A 15,270-nucleotide genomic window follows, 5' to 3' on the forward strand; every position below is an offset into this window, starting at 1 on the left:
TTTCCTTTACAGAAGGAAACTGTAATTGCATAGAGCCCATCCTTTCCCTAGAAGCTATATGCATTTACATATGGAAAAAGGCACAAAATTATTTCTGATAAACAAAGCACCATTAACAATCCTCAGCATTCCTTGGACAGCTTCTATTGTTGTTCATATCAGTCTAAAGCTCATGTTACTTTAAATTAACGTGGTCGCACCAGTATGCTGATCCCATTATGCACTGTAAGCAATTGGTCTCTAGTGAGTCAGAATTCTGTACACTGCTTGAGAAACTCATCAGAATTGACTTGCTGCAGTTACCACACACCGCCCAAGGAAGGGCCACATTTGTGCTCCGGGTCAGGGACAGGCAAAACAAATGAAGGCAACATCTACACAAAAATCAAATGCAGCATCGCAGGCCTTAAAAATGGGACTTGCGCTGAGTTGTGTTCAGAGCCGTTTAAATGGCAGTCTTTTAATGAAGATAAATGAAACAAAGCCCTTTATATAAACAGTTTATTTACTCTAAACAGCAACACAGACAGAATGCCATATAAACACAAAGAAAGTGATGCAGAATAAGGATGCTGGCTAACTTTGGATCTCAGAGGCTCTTAAGCAATAACAACCTAGTTTCTGAAAGATAGAAAAAACAAATTCAGGGAGGGAAGGGGGTGGAGGGCATGATTTTTTTTCATACAGCCAGCTAGAGGCTAAATATAGTTCTAACATTTTAAAGCATGCCTGCATCAGATAGCAAAGTAACTAGAGATACTAGTGAATTTATAGAAGTATAAAAGTTTATAATTTTACAGCAGTTGAAATACTGACATCAATATTAAAATAAAAGCAAGTTTTACATAACAATCAAAAATACAAAAGACTGAAGGAAGAGACCCTGTATGAAAAAACTGGGGGCAATTCAGCAAATTTAGAACTGTATACAACTGGCGAATATGGAAAATGGCACACATACAACCCCCTCCCCTTATGTGGATATTAATTGTACATAGCAACATTAGATTTTGTAAAAGTTTTGTAAACAAGTTCTTGCCAAACCAATCCCTTCCTTTTTAAGATGCTGCATGACAAATGCTTATGATGGTGCAAACTTCTTGGCTTGTGCTCGAACCCTCTTTTCATATTCCACTCTGTTTTGGCTGAAAAGAGAAAGGGTAATTATAGCTGGAGCAATCAGAGGCTGTATTACAGAATTAGTTTCATATTGAAGAGAAACAGAAATCACTGCTGAAGGCAAACCCGTTTGATAGCAATTCACTGAACACTACAATAAATTAAAGGCTTTTCTAGACAAGTATGGTACCATTCAACTAGATACTTCCTGACCACCACCCTTTGTCAAATGATTGCACTTACTTCAATCTGTACTGGGTTTCTTCAAACAGGTTTGCACCTGCTCTTCTCAAGGCCAACTGTACCTCAGGTGCAAACATTCTCTCATTCATCTGAAGTTTTCTACTCCCCACTCACATTAACAACAAATTCTGGTATCCTAACAGCACAAAGTGAGGAGACCAGTTCACTAGCAGCTGGTGGACTTCATATGACTTTAAATGATCATCTTTACTGCTTTGGAGAGAGAATGGAAACACTCCTAAGAAACAGGAAAATGATAATGGTGTGGGAATTTTAGCCTTTATATCTACAGACCCAGACTCACAGATTCAGGTTTATCCTGATCTTCAGTTGCAAAAAAAACCTAGTTCAACATAGCTAAGTGTAGCATACTTGCTACAGATTGATTAAACAAGCAAGTACTACTTGAGGGAACTATGTCCAGTCACTAAGCCTCAGACTCAAGACGTAAAAGGGCAAGTTCTTTGTTTTCTGTTCTTGTGCCAACAACAGATAGTAGTAGCATAGTAAAGCATCCATTTACATTCAGGTGTCCATTTTTTATTAGCTGTCGGAAGTATCAGTTGAGCTAAACAAAAATTTGTAACCATTACTCTTCTACCAGAGGTAGTTTAGAGTGACTAGATTTTGCAGACAGCTTTGCCATAAAGTTAACTTATTTTCAGCTATGAAGGCTTGCTGCAGTGAAAAAAAAAAAAAAAAAGAAAATAAAGGCAGCAAATTATATCCTCAGAACTTGACATGATATGGGGGGGTGGGGGGAAAGAAGAAATGAAACCAATTTTGGTCGCATGCAATGAACAATTGCCGGCAAAGAGATTGAAGATACTCTCTTCTCATGCACACATTTACAAACTTTATTCTACATCTCTTCTGTAAGTTAAGATTGCATTGTCACACGAGAACATAGCCTAGCTGTTAAGTCTCGCACCCATAGAATCCACGCAGAAGAATGCCTTCCATAGCAGACCCTGAATGCCTACAGCAGAGGAGGAAGTAGGTTAGCACATTAGGAGTGCTAAAGTTACTGAACAACAGTACCAAAGGAATCCTGAGAGCATTCTTATTTTGAATACAACTCTTAAAAGTTTAACAACTTGACTAAAGACATCTACGTAAACAATGCTGCATCTTCCGCAGTATTTATCAACTACGCTAACATTACGACGCGCGCACAATCCTGCTCTGTTTAACTTCTACCAGATATTCACTAAGTAGCAAGAGAGGCGCACACTCAGACTGCAGAATAATAGTAACCCATCTGAAACACTCTGTATGTCCACGAGACATGAAGAGGATAAATGGGAGACTATATATACTCGAAGTAACAAAAATCATGTAATATTTTAAGCTCAACAGATTTTTTTCCCCCTCCCGGAAGCACTTAAAGCAGAAACAAGACTAGCCAAGACTGGTTTTGTACATACATGCATGTGGGAGGTGATTACGAAAAATAGAACGCAGACTATGTGTACATGTATAGAAGTATACTATTGAGGCCTGCCTCATCATTCCTGGCTCCTATAACTGTGGCCACTTAACTGTCTTCCATATGCACTCAACTCCATCAAACCTTCAGTAAGTACTTTAAAAAAAATAACACTGTGAAGCCATTAATTAAATGCAAGCCACACTACCCACCCCTATGTCTCCTTTTTAACTAGGACCCTATAAAAAACCATTTCTAACATAGCTTGCATGTGCAGTCACATAAAACATTATTTTTCAAACTTGGCACTCTCCTGGAGGCCTCTTCTGTCCAGAATGGTAATTCCACATTTCCATCTCAGTTATCATTTCAGTAGCTGCCAGTGCCAAAAGCACTTGTTTAAAATGTTCTGGTTCCCTAAAGATTATAGAACAGATATTCATTTTTAATAGTGTAAAACTGTTAAGATTAAGCCTAAAAAAATAACCACCCAAACCCAAAAAGTCTCTTTAGCTCACAAATTATCCCCTTTCCTAATCAATGCAAAGTTCAATCTGCTAAAGTTTCAGGCATTATACTTTACATCTGTAAAGCTCCATCTGTACTTTACAACCTTTTCTTTTGGAAGATGTAGTTTTCCCAAAATGCCATGTTTCCCACAGTGACCACAGCTCTCCGTTACCCTTCAGGCACAAGTAAGTGCTTAAAGGTACACACTACTTGGCAGAAGTAAGTTACTCCTGGTACTGACGAATGTGGCTTGTCACATAATTCAGTCTCCTCTTCTCCTGGTCTCATGACACCATTATGCCTCATTGTTACTATTCCGCCTTTAAGAGAAAGGACTCTGTTGGTCTAGAACCAGGATGAAAATCGTGATATAAGGAGTCTTCACACTTTATTGCTGTTGCTTTGCTATTAAAAGCTCCAATAGACTAATAGCCATGAAGTTACCATTTTGTTCAAGTTTAGCACAATCTAGGCATCTCCACAGAATACAGTCACGAAAGTAAGAAAATTCCCCTGGTCATTCCTAAAAACATGTGCATGTTAATACTACAAGTAACAGAGAACTGTAGGCAACAGGACAGCTTTCAAGCTGATATGCAAAGATACTTACCAGTAAATTGTGTAAGCCTCTGCTTGAGCTGGGTCTTGAATATTTGGTTCATTTAGAAGTTCTTGTATTCCTAACAAGATCTATGGATAAAGAAACAGAAGTAACATAGGCCTATATTATGGATATTACTAAAAGAGATTCAGTGAAAAACCCTTAGAAACCAATTACTGGAACACACAGTGAACATCTTATATTCGCATCGGATAAGCAAGCAAAGCAAAAGTGTTAAGAATATGTCTAAGTACAACTAATGACCTGTTTAATTGTGATTGCTGGCCGCCAGTCTTTATCCTCCTCTAAGATGGAGAGACACACGGTGCCTGAAGGATACACGTTTGGGTGGAATAACGGTGGTTCAAATTTACCTGATGAAGAAGAGGCAATTACTAGCATACAGTGCTAAGAGGAAGATCAGAGAGTTGGGTTAGATCAGTAGGGGAAAACAAAACCCAAAAACCCCCAAACCAACACTGGCAAAAGACCCCCAACCCCCAAATAAAACCCCACAGATCTCTGGCGCTATTAATACCACTTTTCTTCTTGGCTCAGCCCATGCCTAAAGCAGGAACTCCATCACATGTGGATGTGATCTGTGATATCAATCCAGGCAATCTAACATTGTCTTTTTGACTGGTAATCTTTTGGTTTAGGAATGGAAACTGACAAAGTAATTTGTAGTAGCTTTGTGATAAAGACCTTTTAAAAACAATTCTGTCTTTTCAGCCTCACACACTACTACGTAAAGGAAAGATACTACCCTTCGCTCATCTTTTCTCTCCTCACTTTAAAATACTGAAACTTTCATACACAGAGGACTTAAGTTCCTAGCACTTTTTCAGTTTCATATTTTCCTATGTATAATCAAGATGCAATGAACAAGAGGAACCAAGTTTAAATTATAAGACTAACTGAAGGCTTGTGCAGCTTTCCTTCCACCACTCAATCTCTATTCTGGCATTTCTTTTAATCTTTACAGGACTTAAATGCAACAGCCAGCATCTCGAGTAAAGTAATGAACACGCCTTTTGCAATACATGAAATATCTACATATTACTGCAGTTTTCTAATCCTTCTGACATCGCAAGTATTCACAAGACATAACAGTCTGGCTGCCCAATCAAGTTCAGGAGTACTTCAGAAGCTGCATCGGTAGGGAGTCTTATCAGTCACATATACATCTTATTTTAAAGCATGACAATTCCTTTAACACTGTCAGGATGTGAAAACTGGTATTTCTTGGGAAAACAGTGTGAAATGTTTTCAGTTAAAAGAGATGTTTCCCCTGTGTTACATGTATTTAGGTGGCAACAAACAAAAGGAGTAGCCAGGAGTTGACAGAGCTGAAATAACGCTAATGTGATTAAGAGATGAATTGCTGTCAAAAGACCGATTTGTAATCGCTGTCATTGATTTGAGATGGTAGCCAATTCAAGAACCAAGAAACCGTGCATGGCAACAGATGTTCTCAGGTTTCTATAATAGGTAAGTCTGAGATGGAATAAGGAAAATTCAGTTCAAAAACTTAATAGGGAAATTAGGTATCTGAAGATCTGTTATACACAGTAGCAGAAATAGAACAGATTAATGTTTTAGAGCAAGTCGATTAAAGGGTTCAAGTTATAGAACACTTTTTTCCAAATTTCTGTCTTCTGTTCTCAGCACAGAAGACCAATTTAACAGGAAGAACATGCATAGGGATTTAGTCTAAGCATGCCTACATACTAGTTTCCAAGGAGTGCTGATAATGCAGTGAAAACGTCAAGCGATGCTTTTGTCAAACTTTGAGGTAACCCACACAGCAATCTCCCTCCCCTCCCAATTTTAATATATCGAGCACTCAGCTGATTTCATCACAACTTTCTGAATGCAAAGTGGGTGAGGAAAGAACAAAAAGGAATGCGCCTTTAAAAAAAAAAAACCCCAAATCAACCAAAACTGTAAGAAAGCAGTAACTATTTGTAAGAACCTCATGGATTAAAATTCAACACTGTTCTAATAAACCTGTGGTTTTCAGTAATTTTACTTACATTTTGGGGGTGAAGAAGGGTAGTCATCCTTGAAAAGCATCCGTAGTTTAAATAAGCCTCCTTCCCACGGTGTCTGTAAAAAGTTAGTGTTTCAGTTACAGCAAGGAAAAGTCAAAATTGTGGAAAAAAGCTTACCAAGAATACAGTTTCTCAGGCAAAGCACAAGACATTCTTCTGCTACACAGTAGAAAATAGCTGTCCTGCACTGTAGCACACTGTCCAGATCACGGTAAGCTATCCTACCGATATAAGAAGCTGAAGTGGAAAGGAAGGGGTTTCTTTCTTCATTACAACTAGTAAGTGATGCCAAGTCATCAACAGAGTCAGGATCATCACCAAAAATTCCATATAAAAGTAAAATTTTCATACTACATAAGAACAGAATACTTCTGAAGTTTTACGTGATACACATACAATGAGGAAGGGGCTGTTGTACCCCCACTTAAGTTTGAGAAGATAGGATATGGATACACCCTTTAAGCATGTGAATGTAAATGGCTTCTATTGTGCCTTATGAGAATGTGACTAATAAAACCACAAACAAACTAAAAATGTCAACAGCACTGTAGTAGTACTGCTAGAGTTAATGAGATTCACTAGTCTAAACTAACCCTGCCTGCGTTTGGTAGAATGTAGTCTTAAGTACTTAATCTTTCTGTATAACAAGAAATTGTAAGAAGCACTTTGGCCCTATCCAAAATGGGCAAGAGCATGACAGGAGCAGTTCCCATGACACAGAGCAAACCAAATAAGACAACACTACTCAAAAGAGTCATGTAAACAAGAAAAAACATCTAGCAAAAAGAAAAATACTGTCCCAAATATACAAAATATGTAAACAAAGAAAAAAGCCCATTTTCTGAAAAACTGAGCTCTGCTAAGAAGTGTAGAAATACAGAGAAGATTATTATAGCTGTAAAATTCAGACCACTTCTCTGTAACTTGCCCTTGCTATGGAAACTTGCTATGCAATGAAAGTAAATGTTGGATTGATTCTTTAAAACAACTGGAGTAAAGATGGTCTAACATCTTAAGAACAAAACTGATCAAATCTCCTCACAGACAGAGAGATACGACCATCTTAGAAGGCAATTCTTAATTATTTCCTATCTGAATTATGTGATTTTTAGCTGAACGAAAAACAAAACAAAACACCCAAAAAACCCACATGAAAAGAGAAAAATCACTCCATTGTCATTGGTATTCATTATGCGAAGTTTCAAGCTAGAACAGGAAGAAAAACATGCTAGGAATTAATAAGATAACACATTTCCAGAAGTGAATGAGTTTAATTATATTTGCTATAGTGTATTTAAAGAACTCACTCTAAATTGCTGTAGTCAGTTGTCAACAACTGGAAAAATCTATTCTCTATACCTTCTCAGAGGAGTTCCTTTTTAGAAAATATGAGCTTTCTGATAGAATAAACTTTACTTATTTTGTTTGCTTTCGCTCACAAAGGAAGACAAATAGCTTTTAATAATTTACACAGAAGAACAGAAGGTGAAGTTTTTATCGTGCTTCTGATAGAGCAACATACCTTATGGGTGAAAGACAGAAGACACTCAAAAGCCTTACTAAGGCCAACAGTATGACAGCAGTACCACGACCATATTGCATTATGGGACTAGTTGCAGATGTTTTTTGAGTCAAATTTTAGGTAGTTAACAAGTGATTTGCTGTCAAAAGAGTCAACAGAGTATCCAACCCAGGACTAACACCACTTCAGTATTTCATCTGGCTGACAAGAAAGCATTTTGATGGTTTCAACTACTCATCTCAGGGGAAGCAGTCGCAGTATAGGATGCCTCCAAACACAAAGGCCATAGAGAGCAACTGCTTGGTCTGGTAGAGATAAGCAAGTCATGCTGCTTCTTGTTAAATATAATCTTTTAAATTTTTAGCAGGAATCACATCAACATGATCTTTTCCTGGTCTTCTAGTAGACGTGAAGCTGGCTTTAAGGCCTTGTTTGCTCCATTTTGTGGTTGACAAAACTTCTAAGCAATGGCATGAAGATTCTGTATGGCATAAAATTTTTACCTAAGTATTTAAAGGTGACATCTTGATAAGGTGCATAAACCGTTATGGGGGATAATCTTGTTTTGGCAGAACACAAGGGTTTGAGTTTTTCCCTTACACTGTGTTAGATTATTTGTTGGTGCTTCTTTAAGAAGTAACTTAAGCTGTGTGCAGACAACTACCAAAACTAAGTTGTAACCGTAACAGCAACGTTCAGCATTCAACTAAGGCAGTAGTTTTGCCTACGCACACAGTCTTCTCAGACTTTAAGAAACAAGATCATAAGGGTATTTAAGCAAATTGGCAAGAGGCAATAGAAAAGGCAAGGCAAAAAAAGTCCCATACCGAAGGCCTGAAAGAATTAAAACCCCCAAATAATTAACAGTAGTATTTCAGAAGAAGCAAGAAGAAGCAGAAGACAACCTCCAGTTTGTTCAGTGCAAGACCCTTAAAACACTCCTCTGAAAACTCGTTTTCTTAAGGTGCTAAGTGCCAACAGCTGAACAGGCTTATGGTGTACTTTGTCCAATATTCCTAGTCTACAGCACTTTTAATTCTAAAGAAGAAGCAGGATACAAGCTTTTATTAAACTACACATAAGTTAAATTCTCAATTGTCCATGTAATGCATAAGCAACTTACGTTACTTTCCACCAGAAGTGAGAAGTTAGGAGAACAGTAAGTCTTACCCCTTTCTTTCCTGGAATAGCACACTCCCAGTTCATTAGATTCATTGTGCCATCTGGATTTTTTGTAGGAACTGCTACAAATCCCTGATTTAAGGCAAAAAGACATAGGGTGAGGATTTTAGAAGATGTACTTAAAATACTTCATGATACATTTTATCTTTACACAAAGTTACTTCTTTTTGCACTACCTAGTTTTAAAAAGCTTTTTTTTTTTTTTTTTTAAATTTAAAAATATTAATTAATTTTTTTTTTTAAATCCTATCAGGGTAAAGAAAAAAATCATCACCAGAACACTGAAACAACTGCAGAGTCAGAAATTTGGCAGTTCTCATACTTACAAATGGATGATCTTTTCTCCAGGCTTTTCTCTCCTGTGCAAGTCTGCTAAGAGCTATGCCAGACATATTCAGAGTCCCTCTAAAACAAAAGTAGTTGCTGTTAGTATATACTTTTACTTATAGTGTAAACAACACATTATGTGTTTATAAGCCCTGCTCACTCAAGAATTATTTTGACCTCTGATTTTCACTTATATAACCAAGACGCACGTTTTTGCACAACCTGCAGAATTTATCATCGGGAATAACATCACGTTTCCCCATGCCATCAAGCTTTTAGTTACTGGACTTAACCTACAAAATTCCATCCTTACCGTATTGCTTTATATTTGGACCCTTAGAGGCAACTTTGACAGTATCTTGACAACAGAAACACTATTAGTAATGGAAAAAGTGCTCAGACTTCCTATTCGTGCAACTGATACACACTCTGTTTATCTCCTTCCTACACCACATCGGCTATGGCTTTCTTCTGTAGGCAAGCACCTGCATTTCTGGCAAATGGGAATAAGAAATGTTACTTTTAGGGTAAATTCCCATTGAAAGCCAGTATTCCACACAAAAGCAACACAGGCACAGAATTTAACAAAGTCATCTCAGTTTTGCAGTGATGCCACTATAAAACTTCTAGACAACAGCAGGAACAGGCAGCAACACAGAAGTGAGCCAAGTAAGAGCCAGCGGCTCCTTGCACAAGACAGATTTTCAATTCCAGTATAAACTACAGAATATTTCTGCACCTTCACTGCCTTAAGAACAGCCAAGCATGGTGACCATGACTACAGAAAAAACATGCAGAGCACAGGTCATTCACTACTGCATCACACAGAACAGTTCTAGATAGGATGATTGCACGAGTGGCGCTTTCAAATTCAGGGGAGGATTCTCCATTCACCCAGAACAGTACTCAAAGCGAGAGTTTATTTTTCACTGTCAAACTGTATCTAAACTCAGGGTTTCACTACCCACATTGTCAAATTCCAATGAAGGTTTTTAATCCTCCTCGTACCTGCACTTCTACACATTTTAAATAAGAGCTGATAATTGGCAGTGAGAGAATTCAGGGCAATTTGTTCCCAACCCCACATGCACCTAACAAGCCTTTTTAACAGCAGAAGAGTAGAACGCTTCCACTTAACAAGCTCACAGAATGAATGAAAGCAGTGTTACCACTCTATTAAAACAAACACTTGTACACTGGTAAAAAATTATGCAAAATTTCATAACCTCTCAATATGTTGATTACTTAAAAGAAGTACTGCAGTCTACTACTATTATAAGCATATGGATGGTAGATCTTTAAAAACACCAGATTAAGCAATTTATGCAGTTCCTAGGATAACATGTATTTTAAATCTGTTCTTCCAACTTTTTTCTTTTTTTTTTTTTCCCCCAAGCCAGTTTTGCCTGGATGGCCATATTCCCTAATTCACCTTCAGAGTAGCAACTAAATTAATGTCAGATAAAGCTTTTTAAAAGGGACAATTCACACTCAGTGAACATGCACATACACAAAAACATTCCTATATCCAGTCCAATTTTCCTCTAGTATTCCCATCACATACACCTGTATCTTAATTATGGCAGAAGACTTGCAGGACTTAGTGAGTGTGTACACATGACTTCAGATTTGAGTCTGTTCACATGCAGGAAATGCAGGGCCATTGAAAAAGATACCAGTGGAACAAAAAAAAAAAAACAAACCAACAACCCAAAAAACCAACAATAAATCAAAGGCAACCAAAAAACCCAAAAAACCTCTCCCTTAACCAAATTATACAGGGAATAATTCTTAAAATGTTGTGAGCCCACGCCCTTGCAAGAGATGCAAAGGAACTGAATATACAGCTGAATTTCAGCTGTACTTTTGGTACTTCGTGATCCACTATACTAATACTAACCTTCTCATCATAGGTTGAGGAAACCATTTCTGAGTATAAACCATCCAAATATTCTTACACAGTTCGCTAAACCCAGTTACCTCTTCTGCCAAAAGACACATTACAGGATGCTTTCAAATACATTAATTCCATTTCCTGTGGCTAATAGCCAATTAATTACAACATGCACCTCAAGGGAAATGCCAGTTTCTCTTTGGGTAAATAAACAGTGTATCTCCTGCACAGCATCACTAATCAAGTAACTTTTCAAGTAATTGAAAAAAATCCTGTGTTTTCAGGCCACACATCCTACTTACTCTTGTTACACACTATACTGTGCCCTACTACATTAAATATTTTTCTTATGTTCTACAAATAGCTTTCCAAATCTTGAGGCGTTGGACTTAGTTAAGCACTGACAGGCTACATCCAAAGTTTCAGTGTATATGAGAGATGACAGGCTTCACGTACGTGGTTTCCACAGGCTTCAGTTACACTGATGAGAGCAGACAAGCATCTAAAACCTCATCAGTCTACCAGAAAATAAAGATTATACAAAGAAGACTGAAAGTCCATTTCAAAAACTAAGATCCCATTAGTTAAGCATCCCCTCAAAAGCAATCTGCTACAAATCTGCTAACAAACTGTCCATATATACTCTCTATATCCCAATCTATTTATGCGCTATATCATCCGAAAGAATTCTGCACCAGAGGAAGTCTGTTCAATCCTACCTTGCACATGCCACAAAAGTCCAAGAGACCAGTCTTCACGTTTTGCTTGACAGTAATCCCCAGACCTACCCCATTAAGAGGTAGTAACATACCTTTTACTGCCATCAACCCAGAAAGTTAACAGAAACTTCCAAATTTACTCAGTAGCTTGCCTTTACTGCTGTTACTGCCTACTTTAGAAAAAGGACAAAATAAAACCATCAAGCTCATCAGAGATGCAAACCTTTGTGTCCCATTACAGAATATCTTACCCATTTACACCCTCTGATGGGCTGGAACAACCTACTTCCACACACAAAATGCACGTCTTGCAAAGAATCGTTCCCGTGCCACAGACAAGTCTCTAAATACATCGACAATATGCTCTTTGAGGTTCAAGAACTTTCGGTACGACTTACTGATTCCAAGCAGCAAGAAAAAAACCCCAAAACGTTAGGACGGCAAGCCTCGCATTTTTTACTCTGTAGGTTAAATACCGACATAGGAAGAAATTATTATCGGAATAGTCTACCCTCGAACTATACAATCTTTAATTTTCAGAAGGGTGGAGAAAACCACGGTCTGAGCTCTAAATCAAAGAACGCTAACTCGAGACTAGAACAGAAAGTCTCCTCTGCCTGCGGCCAGAGAAACATAGAAGAGGCCGAGGGGCGACCGGAGTCGCACGTTAAACAACAGAAGATGCCGCGCGACGATGGGCTAGGTGTTCGACGGCCAAATAACCGGACACGGCCGAGCACCACCCGCCACCGCCGAGGGCCGCTGGTCCCATCGGCCCCGCGAGGGGCCGGGGCAGCGCCCAAGGCCTGCACGGGGCACCCCGGGCCCGCCCGCTGTTCCCGGGCGGATACCCGGCGGGGCGGGACCGGCTCGCGCAGGCCCAGCGATTCCACGCTCTGCTCGGCGACCTCCACCCGCCACCACCGAGCCCTGCGGGGCGCTCAGAGCCTCAGGCGGGCAGCGCTGCACCGGCCGGCCCGGCCACAAGGCAGGAGGCGCCGGGCCCGCACGCCCACGGCCGCCAGTCCCGTCCCGTCCCATCGCAGGCGAGGGGCGCCAGCCCGGCCCAGCCCCGCTCCGCTCCCCGACCCCGGGGCCACCCGGCCCCACTCCTGGCCGGGCCTCACCGAGAGCCGCCGCCGCCGCGCGTGTCCCGGATCGAGGCCGCGCGAGTGACCCGGATGTTCCCGCTCCCCCTGCTTTGTCTCCACTCCGGAGTTTCCCTCCCTCTCGTTTTGGCGCGGAGCGCGACAGCGCTATTCTGTCCCTCGGCCCGACCCGTCTGTGATCCTATCGTCACGCCTTACGCATCCTCGCGCCACAGGACCCAGAGGTGCCCCCAACAATGCCTGAGTATGAAGCAGCGGAAAAAAATCCACGCGGGGCTATCCCAAAGCCGATCACCTCCTCGTGCCTCTCGCTTCCACCAGCTCCGGCGAAAAGCTGAGTTAATTTTTACCTCCGGCGCTGTGGGAGCCGCCTGCGACTCAAGAACGCCTGCTCCCTCGGCGGGCGCGCGCAGGTCTGACGGGCCGCGCTCGAGCCAGGCCGAGCCCCACCCACTGTGGCCAGCCGAGGCTGAGGGGGTGGAGGACGGCTCGCCTGCTCCGGAGGGGCTGCCGCAGCTGATGGGCAGGCGGAGGAGCCGATCAGGGCGCTGGGAGGCGGGGCGGAAGGCGGTCTTCAGTTTGGCTCCCGCCCGCACTAGTTTCACTGACCTTTACGGGATTTGTGGACTGCTTTTTGTTTCCCATTGGTTTGTTTATTGGTTTGGTTTGGTTTGGTTTGGTTTGGTTTGGTTTGGTTTCCTCGCCTTGGGGGGGAGGAGGGGTGGTGTCTGGGTTTCTAAGAACGCATTTTCAGTGGCAAGTAGAGTATGAATCACATTCTGTTCTTATCTTGAACTTATCTTTCTTAATGAAACAGAAGAATATTTAGTCTTGAAACCTCTACCTAGCTATGCCTTGTGCTGGTCTGTGTCAATGTTACTTGAACTATGTTCTATGTAGTATTAAAGTTCAAAATGGTTTCTTGGGAACTGCAGAATTGACTATTTCAATAAATAATCACCTAGATTTCAATCAGCCCTAATCAAAATACATGCTGAAGATCACCCTAGCTAAGAAACCTTTCACCAGTAGCAAACGCCCATGGTAGACCAGGACAAACATATACTCCCCTGTGTGACTTCCCACACAATTCCAATGGCATTACAAAAAGCAGTAGAAACTCTTTAACACTCGGCTTACAGGATCTCTCTCAGAAATTGTACACATTACAGTCTCTGAGAATGTGACATACATATGGACTATGTGTTTCAAGACTTCAGCACACTGAAAGATGAACAGTACACTAAAAGGTCAATTTGCAGGATCATATTCATCTTTCTGAAGTGAAACTTCCCACTGAAAGGAAAACTAGTGCCAAATGAACTCTAAATGTTATAAAAGATCCAAAACAGGTTGCTAATGACTTATTCGTTTATGTCCCCTTTATAACCTGGTTTCTAGTTCAGGGTAGACACTTGTCCCTTTTATGCTCTCACTTTTCCTAACTGGAAAAAAAACCTGCTGAATATTCATACTACTTAAAGAATCAATAATTGTACACAAAAACCCACGTAAGATCCCAAGATTGTCCTTAAAACTAGAGAGAACTGCAGTCTAAACTATAATGACGCAACATATATGTAGAGTAGGAATTTGAAAGTCATGCTGGTTGACTCTAAAGTGCAAGTACTTTTAGTAGGACAGTCTGATGAAAATACAGATGCACACATTGATTACTTAATTGCCGTAATTGCTGAACGTGATTACTACAGCAGTGTTTGTTCTTAGCACTTATTTTAGTAAAACTGAAATGCAATTAAATGCAGCAAATTAGTTTAGTAAAATAACACAATTTTACTGAAGTTGCTGGATATATACAGAAATAATAGAATGCGCTTTGCACTTAAAACTGATTAAACTGTTAAGATGAAATTCACCTCCTATGTCACTATACAGCCTTCAAGATTTTAAAAATCATGGGTCTCAGCTTCTCAAATTCTTACTAACAGTTTGGAAAATAAGAGCTGTCTGGTGGTCTTCGCAATACTAATACTCAATTATGAACATTTCTCTATTTGTAGAGGACAAAGCTGTCAAACTTCCCGGATAATTTCAACAACCTGTACTTGGTACTTAAATAATTTACTTCCTTCAGCCATTTCTATCCTTGACACTTGTTATATGTTTCCTTATTACAAAGCATCAGTTTCCATTAGCTTAGTTTTTCAAATAAAGGAAGCATTAGCAGTGGATTCTAGAATCTTAGATGTTGGGCAGGGTGATTTTTGAGTCGTGCAAAAGAAAAGGTATGCAAAGTGGTAAGTTAAAACTTTTTCATGTTATTATATATCCATACAAGAGACAACTATTCCATCCTATAATGATCAGCAAGTCATAGCATCAACTATGCAACTGCAAAGGAAAACAATTTCTGAACTGGTATGTATCTGAATAAACCTAACTTTTTTGTGACAAACTCTTTGGGGCAGCAGTAAAGGATACAAAGGAGAAAGTGTTAATGCTTTGAATCACTTTGAATCACAAATATGCAACTACATTTTACATCTGAAATGCTAAACTAGGAATTATCTGTGATATGACACTATTAGTATCATTTAGTG

At 39.9% G+C, this 15,270-nt stretch overlaps 1 protein-coding gene across 3 annotated transcripts; it reads right to left on the reverse strand.

Moving 5' to 3' along the window:
* Positions 1-472: 472 nt before the first annotated feature.
* Positions 473-13,148, reverse strand: UBE2I (ubiquitin conjugating enzyme E2 I). 3 transcript variants are annotated; one of them, XM_082292520.1, is made up of 7 exons: positions 13,060-13,148; positions 8,987-9,065; positions 8,649-8,732; positions 5,939-6,011; positions 4,167-4,276; positions 3,912-3,991; positions 473-1,145 (listed from the first exon to the last, which is right to left on the reverse strand). In XM_082292520.1, exons 2-7 carry the CDS (start codon positions 9,050-9,052, stop codon positions 1,082-1,084), a joined length of 477 nt encoding a protein of 158 aa, XP_082148646.1. In that variant the 5' UTR covers positions 9,053-9,065; positions 13,060-13,148; the 3' UTR covers positions 473-1,081. The 3 variants fall into 3 exon arrangements, with proteins under 3 accessions (XP_082148646.1, XP_082148645.1, XP_082148647.1); XM_082292519.1 differs by lacking the exon at positions 13,060-13,148 and adding an exon at positions 12,728-12,966; XM_082292521.1 differs by lacking the exon at positions 13,060-13,148 and adding an exon at positions 11,852-12,410.
* Positions 13,149-15,270: the final 2,122 nt, after the last annotated feature.

Source organism: Coloeus monedula (genome assembly GCF_965178545.1).
Source record: "Coloeus monedula genome assembly, chromosome: 16".
In the NCBI taxonomy this organism is placed as follows: Eukaryota; Metazoa; Chordata; class Aves; order Passeriformes; family Corvidae; genus Coloeus; species Coloeus monedula.

What these genes read in the sequence shown, in the direction of transcription:
- UBE2I (XM_082292520.1), bottom strand. Translation starts at nt 9,052, where the DNA reads ATGTCTGGCATAGCTCTTAGCAGACTTGCACAGGAGAGAAAAGCCTGG. An exon ending in CTATTCCAGGAAAGAAAGGG is followed by an intron (nt 6,012 to 8,648) that starts GTAAGACTTACT and finishes AACTTTTTACAG; the next exon opens with ACACCGTGGGAAGGAGGCTT. An exon ending in GAGGCTTACACAATTTACTG is followed by an intron (nt 1,146 to 3,911) that starts GTAAGTATCTTT and finishes TTCTCTTTTCAG; the next exon opens with CCAAAACAGAGTGGAATATG.